This window comes from Elgaria multicarinata, chromosome 1, assembly GCF_023053635.1.
Source record: "Elgaria multicarinata webbii isolate HBS135686 ecotype San Diego chromosome 1, rElgMul1.1.pri, whole genome shotgun sequence".
In the NCBI taxonomy this organism is placed as follows: Eukaryota; Metazoa; Chordata; class Lepidosauria; order Squamata; family Anguidae; genus Elgaria; species Elgaria multicarinata.
Window position 1 is genome coordinate 108881185 of NC_086171.1, and position 15349 is coordinate 108896533.

A 15349-nucleotide genomic window follows, 5' to 3' on the forward strand; every position below is an offset into this window, starting at 1 on the left:
CCCTCCCTACAGTGCCATTGACCTACATATCAAGGATGTAGTGGAAGTCTTTACTGTGACTGAATTGCATGCTGCAGTGATAGACTTGCAACCAGGCTATGAAGTTTGTAGAAGAGCTACAGGGGTGCAGAATCGTCCCTTGTGTCCTCCCTGATCTCACATCATTTCTTTCTGATAATCCATATTGTACCATGACTGTCAGAATCCATTAGTAATTTTTAATTTGATACCTTTTATTTTTTGGCTGAATATAACTTAGGCAGGATCTACACTACTGCTTTATAGTGGTATTGAAGTGAACTGACAACTGTTGAGGCCCATGACACATCTACACCAATCAAGATATAACACTATGAAAATGGAATGAAAGCAGTATATGGTATGTGTCAATGGGACCCAACAGTTGTCAGTGCAGTTCAATACCGCTATAAAGCAGTAGTGTAGATCCTGCCTCCATATTCCACATTATACCACTTCCATAGTGCTATATCCTGCTTGGTGTAGATCTGGCCTTACAGTGCAATTCTATGCATTTCTACTCCAAGTAAGCCCCATTGAGTTCAGGTAAACAGGTATAGCCTAAGGGTACAATCTTATGTATTTTTAGACAGAAGAAAAGTCCTACAACTCCCAGCATGCTGGGAGTTGCAAGACTTTTTTTCCCTGTCTAAACATTTATTTATTACATTTCTATACTGCCCATATAGCCAATAGCTCTCTGGGCAGTTCACAAAAATTAAAACCACATAATATAGCATAAAATACAATATAAAATGCAATTGCTTAAAACTACAGTATAAAAGTTCAGCCAGAATAAACTTAGGAGCAATGCAACGATTCAGAATACAAAAGCAGATTTACAGCAACAGAGTTAAAAGGTTAGAATGATGAAATGCTGGGAGAATAAAAAGGTCTCCACCTGGTGCCAGAACAAGCACAACATAAGCGCCAGGTGAACTTCTCTGGGAGCTCATTCCACAGCTGGGGTGCCACAGGAGAAAAGGCCTCCTGTCTCACTTTATTTATTTATCTATTTATTTATTTAAAATATTTATATCCCGCCCTAGATCACTAAGATCTCAGGGCGGCGTACAGATAAAAACATACAGTATAAAACAATAAATATACACAGTTAAAAACAAATTAAACCATAATCCAAGTTAAAACAATATATTATTTAAAAGCAATAGATGCAGTTAAAACAGTTAAAACAATGTGCCGGTGTTTTAAGTATAGCGGTACTTCCTTTGGCAGACCACTGAAGATGATCGACGGGTACATATGAGAGGAGATGATCCTTCAGATAACCTGCCCTTAAGCTGTTTAGGGTTTGAATGTTAATACCAGCACTGTAAACATGGGTGCAAGGCGGGTAAGCATTCAAGATGAACACAAATACTTGGCAGTCTCAGGATGGTATAAACAAATTTATTGGAGAACAAACCCCCCCCCCCCCAATAGATTCATTTATAACATCCTGAGACTATTCTCTATTTTTGGAAAAAGCAGATAGTCATTTGATGATATTATTATTATTATTATTATTATTATTATTATTATTATTATTATTATTATTATTCATTATTATTATCCTGCCATTTGCCCAATACTGGGCCTCAAGGTGGCCTTACAAAGTTTAAAACATACGTTGTAAAACCTAGAAAAAGAAATGCACAATAAATAAATAAATTAAAACATAAACTTTTAAAATACACGACAAAATTATAAGTCATTAACATAGATGGAGGACCAGATTATTCTCCAAAGGCCTGCTGGAACAAACAAGTTTTAGCCTACTTCTGAAAGCCCATCAAGGAGGGAGCCAGTCTAGCTTCCCTAGGAAGAGAGTTCCAAAGCACTGGAGCAGCCACCGAGAAGGCCCTCTCCCATGTTCCCACCAAGCGCGCCTGTGAAGATGGTGGGACTGAAAGAAGGGCTTCTCCAGAAGATCTCAAAGCATGGGCAGGCTCATAAGGGAGAATACGGTCTTTCAAATAACCTGGACCCGAGCCATATAGGGCTTTATAGGTCATAACCAGCACTTTGAATTGTGCCTGGAAACAGACTGGAAGTCAGTGGAGTTGTTTTAAGAGGGGAATTGTATGCTCCCTGTAACCAGCCCCGGTCAACAATCTGGCTGCAGCTCTTTGAACCAGCTGTTTCTAAAGACTCTTTAAAGGCAGCGCCACGTAGAGCGTGTTACAGTAATCCAATCGGGATGTAACTAAGGCATGTGTCACCATGGCCAGGTCCAACATCTCTAGAAACAGGCGCTGCTGGTGCAGTAGCTTTAACTGTGCAAATGCACTCCTGGCCACCGCTGAAACCTGGGCATCCAGGCTCAGGGCTGAATCCAGAAGTACACCCAAGCTGCAGACCTGTGTCTTCAGGGGGAGTGTAACCCCATCCAGCACAAGCTGAATCCCTTTTCCCTGATCTGCCTTTCGACTGACCTGGAGCACCTCTGTCTTATCTGGATTAAGCTTCAATTTGTTTGCCTTCATCCAGTCCATTACTGCCAACAGAAACTGGTTTAGCACAGAAACCGCTTCCTTGGAATTGGGTGGAAAGGAGTAGTAGAGTTGGGTGTCATCAGCGTACTAGTGGAACTGCACCCCACAACTCCGGATAACCTCTCCCAACGGTTTCATGTATATGTTAAATAGCATGGGGGACAAAACAGAGCCCTGAGGGACTCCACAGGCCAATGGCCAAGGAGTTGAACAGGAGTCCCCCAGTACCACCTTCTGGGTCCGTCCATCCAGGAAGGAATGGAGCCACTGTAAAACAGTGCCTCCAAGACCCATCCCAGCAAGGCGGCCCAGAAGGATACCATGGTCGATGGTATTGAACGCTGCTGAGAGGTCCAGCAGAACCAGCAGGGACACACTCCCCCTGTCCAGTTCCCAGCGAAGATCATCCACCAAGGCAACCAAAGCTGTTTGTCCCATAACCAGGCCTGAAGCCAGATTGAAATGGATCTAGATAATCTGTCTCATCCAGGAATCCCTGGAGTTGGGAGGCCACCACACGCTCCAATACCTTGCCCAAAAATGGGATGTTGGAGACCGGCCGGTAGTTATCCAATACAGTGGGGGCCAAGGAGGGCTTTTTCAGTGTGGGTCTTACCACTGCCTCCTTCAAGCAGGCTGGCACCCTACCTTGGCGAAGGGAGGCATTGACCACTCTACTTACCCACTCATCTAATCCCCCTCTGGCAGCTCTTATAAGCCATGAAGGGCAAGGATCTAGTAAACACGTGGTGGCTCTCACCAATCCAAGGACCCTGTAATTACAGACCACATTTATTTATAATGAGGCAGGAAAGTCAAACCACCATATGATCAAACTGACAGAATGAGTAAGGAAGATGGAAAATAGCCTTGGAAGAAATCAGTAGGTGTTCATTTGACTGCCTCATTATGTACTTGATCCATAATTATGTAGTAAACTGTCTATCTGGTTTTTCCACAAAGGGTCATTGGGCATCCTCCGTAAAAACAAAACTAAAACAAAATATCCTCCCAAGACTTGTTTTTCTTACTGTTCGGGATGAATTCAATTATTTTAAGCAATAGTTGGTAGGGTTTTAGTTTTGTACTTGGTGAGATCCAACGAGAAATTATGGTGCTGGCTTGACAAAGTGCACAACTGGTTAATTCAGCTTTTTCAACACACTTAAATAGAGCCTCATGTTTTTATTGCTTCCATTAATTCCAGGGTTTGAAAGCTTCCTTATGAATTGCCCAAAGTCAAACTAAACTCTGCCAAGTATGATTATGCAAAGTCACACATTTTGGCTGCTATCTGTCATTCTTGGTGGAGCCTTGGCAAGTGGGTGTAAGCAGGATAAAAGGAAAGGAAGAGAGGCAAACTGAGAAAATGTTTTAAGGTCATCAAGAGAGGGACACACTGATGGATTGTGGAGGAAGATTTTCCGTATTGGCAGACCCCCTTTTTGTAAGAGTTCCCCACCACCACCAAAAAACACCTGATAGGCTGCCTCCATAGTCTATACTGGGCTGTCCCACTGCTTGGGGAGTTTCTAGGCCTTGTTGCCAAGGTCACTTTGCTTAAGGGCAGCTCTAGGGATGTTAAAACATAAGGAATTTTGGATTTATTTCCCAAACCTTGTGAAATATCCTAAGAACACAAAGGATGGCTTAATACCAAAGTAGTGTTAGAAAATGGAGAATTTAGTGAGAAATTCCAGAGAAATACGATTTTTAAAAAGGAAACCAATTGTCAATGTGGGATTTATTTTGAAAAGGGGGATAAGGTAAGCTTGTAAATAAAATTGATATAGTCTATGCAACTTAGCTATATTACCTGCTTGAGTAGAATCTTGGGTTTGAGAGCATGTATGAAGTTAGTTGCAGGAAAGATGTTCTAAGAAAGTGTGAGAGCATCTGACTTGGATGTTTCCCAGGAGACAAAAACACTGATGTGTTGTTTCACCTGTTTATGGGAATTTGAGACCAGCAACCTTAGTTTTACTTAACATGGACGCATTGTTGAGTGGAACAATTGTGTAATAAGCTTTGTTTCTGATGGGCCTTGTAGCAAATCAAAAATGTATTTAGAGGCTTGCTTCACCTCTTTTATGTTTCTGGACTTCCATTACAAAACAGATAGCCAGTTTAAATCAGAAAATAGTATGCTGTGAAAGCGTATTGGTAAATAAATCACAGGATACGTTACTATTCAGGACTTTGCTGCAGGGACGCTAGATGATGTGCACTCTGACGGCACTGTTGACTGCCTGTGCAGAACGTAGGGGTTTGTTGCAGAGTCCAAGCAAGCAAATACACTATGAAGAAGAACATAAGAGCATTAGAAGTGCCCTGCTGGATCAGACCAAGGGTCCATCTAGTCCAGCACTCTGTTCACACAGTGGCCAAGCAGCTGTCGACCAGGGACCAACAAAGCAGGACATGGTGCAATGGCACCCTCCCAGCCATGTTCCCCAGCAACTGGTGTACATAGGCCCACTGCCTCTGGAGGTAGCACCTAGCCATCAGAACTAGTAGCCATTGATAGCCTCCTTCTCCATGAATTTATCCAACCCCCTTTTAAAGGCATTCAAATTGGTGGCTATCACTGCATCTTGTGGTAGTGAGTTCCATAATTTACCCCTCTCCTTTCCAACATAGTTTGTGGAAGGTAGTGTAGAGTTAGCTCTGCTGTTAATACTGTATGAATTGGTGGGCTCAATACTCCACCTCTTCTCCCAGTTGTGTAATCCGTTTAATGCTTTTATTTTAAAGTTTATATCCTGCTTGCTACTGGCTTGTACAGTGCTCCCAAACTGGCTCCTAATCAAAGTAAATACCATAAACAGAATATAAATCCTCCAAACAAATTTAAAAGGTCAGCCGTGGTTAAAACCAGTTTACCAACAAAGAGTAATGAAAAACTTTTTTCAAGTTAGGTTTGATATGGTCCTTTCAGCTAGCCCCAGAAAGAAATGTAGCCACTGCCTTCTGACCCAGTTATAATTAATCAAACCCACTAGCATTTCAAATGTTCAAAACACTTCATGTACATTATTTTATTTTTATCCTTACAACAAAAAGCCACCTAGGGCGTTGCTAGACGTACCGGGTGTTCCGTCGTTGAGGAGCGGTGAAAGCGGCTTTTCCCGTTCAGCCGTGACGCCTCATCATCCACACCTGCCTTCGATTTGTGGCGGAAGTTTGCGCCGGTTGTGCTGCTGCCGCCGCGAGAACGGTTGCGCAGCCACACCGGCCTGATTGCCGCGGCTTTTTTTTTCGCTCGCTGCACGGTTTGCGCACGTCCGAAAGACCGCAAACTTGCGCAGCCGTCAGCGATGCCGCCGCCGGCCCTGGCGGCGGCAGCGGCGGCAGTGCCAGTGCCAGCCGAAGTGCTGCTGGTGCTGTTGAGGGTCAACATTGATGCGCTCACTTCCTGATGGGGGTCGTGGCGGGTGTCATATGACCCGAGGTCAATCGTCTGCATGGCCACTCTGTGCCTACATCTCCCATCATGCCTCTGAGGTGTCGGCGGCGATGACCGCCTCTGTGCCCTGTGCCCCATCCCAAGGAGCCAACCCACATCTGGCCGTAGCCATGGCAGCAGCCCACAAACAGCTCTGCCCTCTGCCAGCCTGGTACCCACACTAACAGGCAGCGTACAGCACCGCCATTATGCGGCCACGGTAGCTGCCCACCGCAAGGAGTCACCAGCCACTTTTGCGGTCCTCCGGTCCTGCGCAAACTGTCACTGGGGAAATAAAAAAAAAAAGCCGCTCCGCCGCGCTGCCCCAGCTGCCGGACTGCGCGCAAATGGCGGAGGCGGCTTGACCGAAGCCGCTGACCACTCCCCCTTAGCACGCCTTTTCCTGCCCAGTCCGGACCGCAGTGACCTCACATCCTCCCACACGTACTCCGAATTACCGCGGGACAGCAGGAAAAGGCGTCCTAAAACTCACTTTTTTAAAGTCGGGAGAAAGAGGCTTCACCGCGGGATAACGGCGGATCCTCGTGAACGTCATCTGGAAGCCTCGACGTGACTGCGGAAGGTAACGCGCGCTAGAGCCTCGTCTAGTAACGCCCCTAGTGAGTCTGTGGTAGATGTGAGATTAGAACCAGGGACTTCCTGAATTGTAGTTCAGTGTCTTAACCACTATGCTGCACCAGCTGTCCTTTCCTGATATTCTTCAAACACCCCTTTGTGGAGAGACTTTGGGATGGGTGGTGGTGATTTTGAAGGTCTTGGAAAAGATCTTAGCTCTCATGGCAACCTATTGCTCCTCCTTGCAAAAGTTCATCTCACCTGCTGAACACAACATTTAATTTGAGTTAACGTCTTATCCAGTTCAATACATAGCTGAGTACATTTCAAAAGTGAGACTTGTGTCATGCCCAGATCACTCTCAAGGTCATGACTATCCTTGCTTTGTTGAGACGAGGTTTAGTCAGTGGGCCTATAATAAAACCAATCCATTGAGAATTTCTTCTGTAAAACTATTGCTGGGCTGGAACCTAGGCATTCTTGGGTTAAAAAAGAAAAGATGGTTGCCTGCACTGGCTACAACCCTCCGCCTCCTCACCTCTAGTGCTAGCCACCCTGCCTCTGAAAAGACCCTATAATTTTGTCCAAACCAGAAAGATTGCAAAAGACTTTGAATGTTGTTTTTGCCCTTCCCTCCAAAAGTGACAAAAATCTCTGGGCCAAATTTGCTGGCCCAGTACTAATACAAATATTTAAAAAGAAAAGACGCTGCATAGAGCTCCATTGATTTTAGCAGGGCACTCACAAAAGGATTTCCCAGTGAATTGGTTCTGTTATTGTTCAAGTAGTATCACGGTGGCATTTCATGTCTGCACATGACATAAGGGGAAAGTGTAACTCCCTTTGGTTCCTCACTTCCGGCATGTGGAGTGCCCAGAGAGCTTCGACTATTGGGTGGTATAGAAATGCAATAAATACATACATTTATTTGTAGAGAAATTAATGGAACCTGATTTATGTATTATTAGTTCAAGCTGTTCCTTTTACAGCATAAAAGCTTGTCTGTTTTTCGCCCAACAGCTCTTCGACAGACCTGCGTTTCAGCATGGCACTGTGTGATGAAGAGAAGGTTTTCCGAGAGCAACGGAAAAGTAGAATAATGCACCATCTGAACAAGTTCCTGGGGACCGATTTGACCTCCACGCGTGATGTAAGTTTGGAGGGCTTATTTCACTAGTTCTTATTTAAGATGGCTGTTGTCTTCAGGATCACAATCCACCTTCCTGAGCAAATAATCATAGATCAACAAAGCTGAGTGATAAAAGTCAGTATTTTAACAGTCTGAACACATCTTCTCAATAGAAGTTGTTACTCTGTGACTACAGGGTCTATTTTATATTCTAGATCGCCATAGTTCTACAGTTTATTTTTAAAGTCTTCTTTCATCAGCATTCCTTGGTCTCAACAATCCCTAGCAAAATCTGGAGTAGATGCTAGGATCTGTTCTCCTGTAGCGGTTGCAATTTAAGACTTTGGATTTTGATTTTAACCTTGACTTTAAACAATTTTCCTGCCCCCTTTTTTCTTTTCTTTTCTTTTTCTTTTTCGCCTAAGGAGAGAGAGAATCTTAACTAAGATTGCAGGATATCTCATGCATAAATTCGTACAAATGATTGTAGATACCAAAAGATGCAATGCTGATGTTGAGGCTGAGAAGATGCAAATATCGAATGCTGCAATTTTATACACACTTAGCTGGGAGAAAGTCCTATTGAACTTAGCTGGGAGAAAGTCCTATTGAACTCAAAGGAACCGCAAGTGTAGACAGGCATTGGATTGTGCTTGTAAGGTGACCGGGTCAATAAATTGGGCTCGAAGCCAAATTACAGTCAGAGATGAACCAGAGGGAATAACATTGGCAGATCATTGTGATTTATACAGCACCGTAAATTTACAAACTGCTTTGCAGTGTGACATAAGAAAACAAAATCAAGTACAGGCCTCTGCCCTAAGGAGCTTACTGTGTAACGTTTGGCAGCAAGGAAGGCAACAAAGAGAAGGGTAGGGTGGGGCAAGGGGAAGAGTCAACTGAGGAGAAGGAAGAACAGCGTAGGCAACAGGAACAAGGAACGATGTGGTGGTGGTGGTGGGGAATGCAGCCGTGTGTCCTTTAGGTTTTCTTTTCACTGGGGATGAGGTCTGAAGAGTTAAGCCAAAAATTTTATGGAAAGAAAGAGAAATTGAGGTGGCACCACTGAGCAATTCCTGGAGGGGATGATGCCACTTCCAGGCATAAAGACAGCAAGGGTTGTTTAAGAGAGCTAGTTAAAGAAACTGAGTGGTAGAGTGCAAAGTGCAGCAGTGAAGGTCATGGCCTGGAAAATATATATATATATATATATATATATTTGCAAAATTAGCACTGAGGGAGACTGTGGGAAGACTATGGGGGGCTTTAATGGTAAGGGCAAAGTACTTGGCATCGCTCCTCTCCCAGACATTCAGTATATTTTAGGGTGAACATTGAGGTTGCCAACATCTTTCCTATCACAGGTTCCTGGGTTTTGCGTTTAACCTTGCAGTGATTCATCAGTTGCAGGTTTTCCCACCGTGGAGCTGGAGTGCCGGGAAGGGCTGCATCTGTTTCCATTCTTCCTTTCATGCAGCTGCATAATAATGTGGGAGTCTCTGTCAGGAAAGGAGTTATAACCTTAGCACAGAATCCTCCTGACCCTGTCAAGACAGGAACTACAAACCTTCGTATGATATTGTGCTCCGTGTATTTTGATTGGTAGAATAAAGGCCATTTCTTGTTATGTCCTACTGTTACTTTTGCAAGAACTATGGCTACCCCAGTAAACAAGGGGGAGAGACATCTTGCTAGAACATAGGTCTATAACTCTGCCCCTGCTGCCTGCACCATGAAAGCTGAAATTGTGAAGGACACCACGGTGGTGTTGGCAGCCTACTCAGCTACTGGCGCTAATCCTGTCACGTCACCTGGCTCTTGTTTCCAGTGGGATCCCTTATGGTTGTGTGAAGGCTTTGGGAATTGATCACAGAAGACTTCTTTTCCCTAGGGAGCCCTGGAATTGCCCCTATCTGCTTCTGTCCTAGTTGTGAGGAGCTACAGGTGGGCTTACCTTGTGCCACTGTACACTGAACATCTCAGTGCAAATGTTTCAGAACTGGCTGTACCCTAAACCTCCTCCTTTCTATAAGGCTATTCAGACTTGCCCAGCCATTTTACTCATTAATGGTTTGTTGAGCAATGATTTCTCAAGTATTTCTTCATTCCTGGATCTGTGTTTGCCGTCTTCCCCACCCTTTGCCTGTCCTGTCGAGACCAAATTTTATAGATCAATTAGTTAATGTGTGAAAAGAGCTCTCAAAATTTAAGTGCTGTCTGTGAAAAGCAAACAAACCCACACATAATGTGGATGTATCATTACTAAATAACACAGCACTTGTGTTTAAAACAACCACTTTATTAAGGGAGCATTGGCTTACTGGAGAAAAGGATGACTTTGTAAACAACAGTGTGTGGAAAACCTGTCTCTTATTCTCTACCTCATAGAATCATAGAATAGCAGAGTTGGAAGGGGCCTACAACACCATCGAGTCCAACCCCCTGCTCAATGCAGGAATCCACCCTAAAGCATCCCTGACAGATGGTTGTCCAGCTGCCTCTTGAAGGCCTCTAGTGTGGGAGAGGCCACAACCTCACCAGGCAACTGATTCCATTGTCGTACTGCTGTAACAGTCAGGACGTTTTTCCTGATGTCCAGCTGGAATCTGGCTTCCTTTAACTTGATCCTGTTATTCCGTGTCCTGCACTCTGGGAGGATCGAGAAGAGATCCTGGCCCTCCTCTGTGTGACAACCTTTTAAGTATTTGAAGAGAGTGCTTTCATGTCTCCCCTCCATCTCCTCTTCTCCAGGCTAAACATGCCCAGTTCTTTCAGTCTCTCTTCATAGGGCTTTGTTTCCAGACCTCTGATCATCCTGGTTGCCCTCCTCTGAAGGCAACATGCCCTCCATGTTATTGTCTTGACTGTCTCTGGTGTGAGATGATGCACATGATGTAAATGGGATCAGGGTATATAAAGGACCACCTTCTCCCACGTGAATGTGCCCATCCATTAAGATTGGTTGGTCTGGCCCTGTTCCATGTCCCTCTACTATCTGAAATAGGGAAGGTAATGGCTGAAGGAGACCAGGCTGTTCAACTGTAGCACCCCATTCAAGGAATTCCCTCCCCAGAGACACTTGCTTGGCACCATCTTTTTTGGTTTTGTTTTGTGCCAGGTGCTACCTTTTTTGGATTTGCCCAGGCCCTTTAATGTCACAGTTTTGGAAGTTTCTAAGTGCCTGCTTTGTTTGAAGTTTGCTATGGTTAATCTTGATTGTATTTTGTAAGTCACTCTGAGAGCCAAGGCTGAAGAGTAGCTAGCACATGCTTTTAACAAAATAAATCAATTTATGATATCTACATTGTCCCTTCTGTATGGTGTAATGGTTAGAGTGTTGGACTGGGAGTCAGGAGATCCAGATTCTAGTCCCCAGTTGGCCATGGAAGCTCAGCCCAACCTATCTCACAGGGTTGTTTTGAGGATAAAATGGAGAGGAGGAGGATTATTTACACGGCATCGAGTTCCTTAAGGAGTAAAAAAGGCAGGATATAAATGTAATAAATATTCATCTGCCCAGCCCTCTTCTCATCCTCTGCCTGTCAAATTTTTACCAGATGTAATTTAGCATCTGCCCCAATTGCAGCACCCCTTCGCATTGCTGTCTTGAATTTCCTGTTTCTCCACCTTATTTCTGTTTGCCTGATCATTAGGCTGGTACCTATTTCTCTCCCACAGGCACTGCCATAGGTGCATTCCTCTCTTGAGAATGGCTGGGTTAACTTCCGTTTTAACTCCTCCCCCTTTTGCCCTCTGTGTTCCATTAAATCAGGCCTGGGAGCAATTTCAGCTGAGCAGTGACGTTCTCAATCTTTCCAGTAAAAGCTGGTGAATTGTAGTGACCCGAGTTGAGGGACTGAGCTATGAACTGGAACTTCCCCACTTCAAATCTCACCTTTGCTATATGTTCACTAGCTGTTCTTAGGCAGACCACAATCTCTTAGGTAAATTTGCAAGTTGAGGATAGCAATACAGGGTTCTTGTGAGAACTAGAAGAAAACAACGTACATTTAACATTTCAAAAAGCTATATGAATTCTAAGTATTATAATTATTATGACTGTAATCCTATCTACTTTACCTGGGAAGGCTCAGTGAACATATGGGTCTCAATGAACATATGGCTCAAGCCCTTCTGTTTGCCAGATCTATATGGAGATAGTTACCTTCCAGTGTGACCATCCCACCTGTAGTCAGAATTTCTGGAACTGTCCGTAAAATATTGCACTTTAAGTACCCTTTTAAAACTCCTGCTCCCTCCTCCACCAAGTCACATGATGTCCCAAGAATGAATGTGAGCACACAGAGGTGAACAACAATCAGCCCAGCATCAGTCCTCAAAGTCAATTGAGTGCCAAGTCAGGTCTGGGGTAAAAGTGTAGAATGTGGCAGTGGAAAGAGAAGATCATCCCAAAGGATGGAAGAAGAAGGGCCAAAGGAGAGCGGGCAAAGCAAAGTGGTTGAGAAGTTGCATCTGGGACTTCCCAACCTACATAGCTGCAGTCTATCTTTGTGACTATATTTCTGGACATATTCCCACCAGATGGTGTGTGTAGGTTTTTTTGTTTGCAAAGGAAAACAGAGGATATACTGCATTTCCATATGTGGTTATTTTGTATTGGTCAGATGCACAACTTTAATAGTTTTAATAACTGATTTTCCAATCCATTTCCAGAACAAATAGGAAGGACTGTGACATTCATGGGTGCAACCCATTACTCTCTGCCGGCCAACATGGTTTCAGATGGATATCTTCTATTATACTGTGCCGTTGCACCTCATTAAGTCTCTAATGAGGGGTTTATATAAATGCATGTATCCAGTTTCAGCAGTGTTTAATTTATACTCCAGTAAAGATTAGGATGCAGAGCAAAGACTACCCTCCTTGCTCAGGGCTTAATGTGAACCCATGCTCAGCCCTGGATCATGTGTAATGATGAAGTGATTACTTCACAATGTGTACAGCAGCCTTCCCTCCAGGTGCTTTGAACTTCAACTTCCATCAGAACCAACTAGAACGGCCGGTAGTCAGGAATGCCTGGAATTCTAGTTCAAAACATCTGGAGGGCACCAGGTTGGGGAAGGTGGACCTACAGAATGAGTTTCTGTTGGATGTGGGTTCAATGGTCATTTGAACTCTGGCACATCTTAGCCCAGTAGTGCTTTAGGTTGTAATCCTATGCACAACTTTCTTGGGAGAAAGCCCTAGCTGAACACCCTTAGGGGGTGCTGTTAATATGTGTGTGTGTGGCTTTATCTTTATTCCATCACATGAGTCACCACCAATTACAATGATACAGTAAAGACCCAGACCACCACTTCAACAGCTACTTGTGAGAACGGCTGACATTGGCGCATGCCCCATTCAGCTGTTGAAATTAACATCCTAGCAAACATGTATAGCAGTCAGGAAGAGAAGGCAAGGAAAAGAGGAGAGAAAGAGTGAGGCTAAAGCCTAGTGGGGTGGGGGGCAGGTAAAGAGGTGGCAGGGAGAGAACTGAAGTAAAGAGGTGGCAGGGAGAGAAGTGGTGAGGCTAGAGCCTGGGAGTGGAGAGAAATATCAAGATAAAGGGATGTGTGGGAGAGAAAGACCAAGGCTAGGGGATGTGAAAGGAGAGAGAGAAGAAGGCTGGGGACAGGGAAAGGAGAGAAATAACAAGGAAAAGGGTTGGTAGGTAGAAATTGCAAGGTTTAGAGGCTGTGAGTGGGGGGAGAGAGAGAGAGACAGTGCGAGAGAGCAAAAAAGAAAACTGCGGCTGAAACACATTGGGCAGGCCAAGAAGGAACACTTTTCATTCACTCCTCCCAGCCTGTAGCCTTGCTTTTTCTCTCCCCCATCCCACCTCTTGACTAGCCAGGCCCACACGGTAGCCATGATGTGACTAGACACATCCTCTATGGGAGCCATTTTGTGATGGTACCCATAGCAGTTGCTTAAATTCCCAAATGTGCCCATGGGTCCAAAAAGGTTGGGGACCTCTGGTGTGTAGGATCAGACTGTAGGTCGGATGTGAAAGCTTAAAGCTCATTGCATATGCCACAACCTGGATTGGATAAGAGTGGACTTCTGCTCTTAAACACATTCCTTTGGGATCTTTTGTATCAATGTACATTGTAAGAATCTGGATTAATGTTTTTCATGTCCTAGCTTGATTTTTTTTAAAACTGAGTGTCTTAAAAATATTTTGCTGGAGCTGAGACTTAATGTCAGGTTTCTAGTTTCTTCATTGTATAATATGTTCTCCTTTGGAGGAGGTGATTGAATGACATGATTAGCTGAAACTTCTACAGCATTGTTTGCACAGTGCAAGCCAACATGGATTGTGGAAGAATTAAGAGGTGTGACTGCAGTGCAGGGGCACAGTTCTGTCTATCAGTTTTCTGAAATACGGAATTTCCCACTGACTCACAACCTTACTTGGTCATCCATGGGTGTTTTTTTTAATTATTATTATTATTATTATTATTATTATTATTATTATTATTATTATTATTATTTTGGCCTCCAGCTGATCCAGAAACAATCTAGGTCAGTAGAAGCTCATGCATTTCAGTAAACAGGTGCATCAAGCACTACTCATGCATTCTCATCTCAGAATATACATGCAGAGGAAGAAACTATCTACACATACTGTATGTAACAGTGCACCAATACAATGCCTTTAGAAGAAAATGCTTCAAGAGGAAGCAAAGGGCAAGGAAGGAGGGGGCACTTAACTCTTTCCCTGCCTACTGTTTCCCTGCTCCAACACCAACACCCCCAATCCAAGCAGCTGATCTCCTTAAAGGGTTTCAAATGCACACTTTTTCCTGAAAATGTGCTTTGAAACCCTGGGAGGAGAGCAAAGCCATACTTGAGGGTTGTGATCTGGAGTGGGGAAACAGTAGATTGGGAAAGAGTAAAACACCACGATTCTTCTACTACATCTCCTCTCTAATTCTCCCCCCCCACCATGTGTGGGCATATATAATATTTTTACCCCCCACCCCAGAAGTGAATGTTTTAAAATGCCTCCTTATTGTATGTTTCTCTAGGTACCAGTGATTGCGATATTGGGATCTGGTGGTGGATTCCGTGCTACAGTGGGTTTTGCGGGAGTGATGAAAGCGCTCTATGAATCTGGAATTTTAGACTGTGCAACATATATTGCTGGCTTATCTGGTTCCACGTGGTACGTTTATTTTTATTTTTTTTAAGCCTACTCACCTTGATGGTCTACAAAGGCCAAAGCAGACACTGCTTTAAGATATCTTTTCTTCTTTTTTACTCTAGTGAAAACTGTGGGGAGGGGCCTTCCCCCTCCAATTTATATTGCAAAATAGCAATCCGTTAAAGCAATGGATCAATATTTGGCATTACATATTGCAGGCACAGGGATACTGATCTGGACTGGGACTGCAGTGTGTGTGGGGCAGGGATGGGGGGAAGGGTAAAAGTCCCCTACAATCCATTATTATTATTTATTACATTGATATACTGCCCCATAGACAAAGCTCTCTGAGCGGTTTACAAAAGTTTAAAACAGTGAACATTAAAAACAAATATACAAAATTTGCTAGGATCCATGCTAAGATTCTGATCCTGATCGGAGTCCTGCACTAGAGTAAAAGAGCAAAGGTAACATAATGTTACCTCGATCCAAAGGGAGAGGTGGGTAAGAAATAAATATATTGTTGTTGTTGTTGT

General features: G+C 43.9%; 1 protein-coding gene across 1 annotated transcript in view; it reads left to right on the forward strand.

The window, feature by feature from the left end:
- Nucleotides 1–15349, forward strand: part of PLA2G4A (phospholipase A2 group IVA) — a 109556-nt gene that overhangs the window by 62764 nt on the left and 31443 nt on the right. Inside the window, exons 7-8 of the mRNA XM_063117239.1 lie at nt 7555–7684; nt 14698–14834. Coding sequence (XP_062973309.1) covers nt 7555–7684; nt 14698–14834 — 267 coding nt within the window. The remainder of the gene's footprint in view (nt 1–7554; nt 7685–14697; nt 14835–15349) is intronic.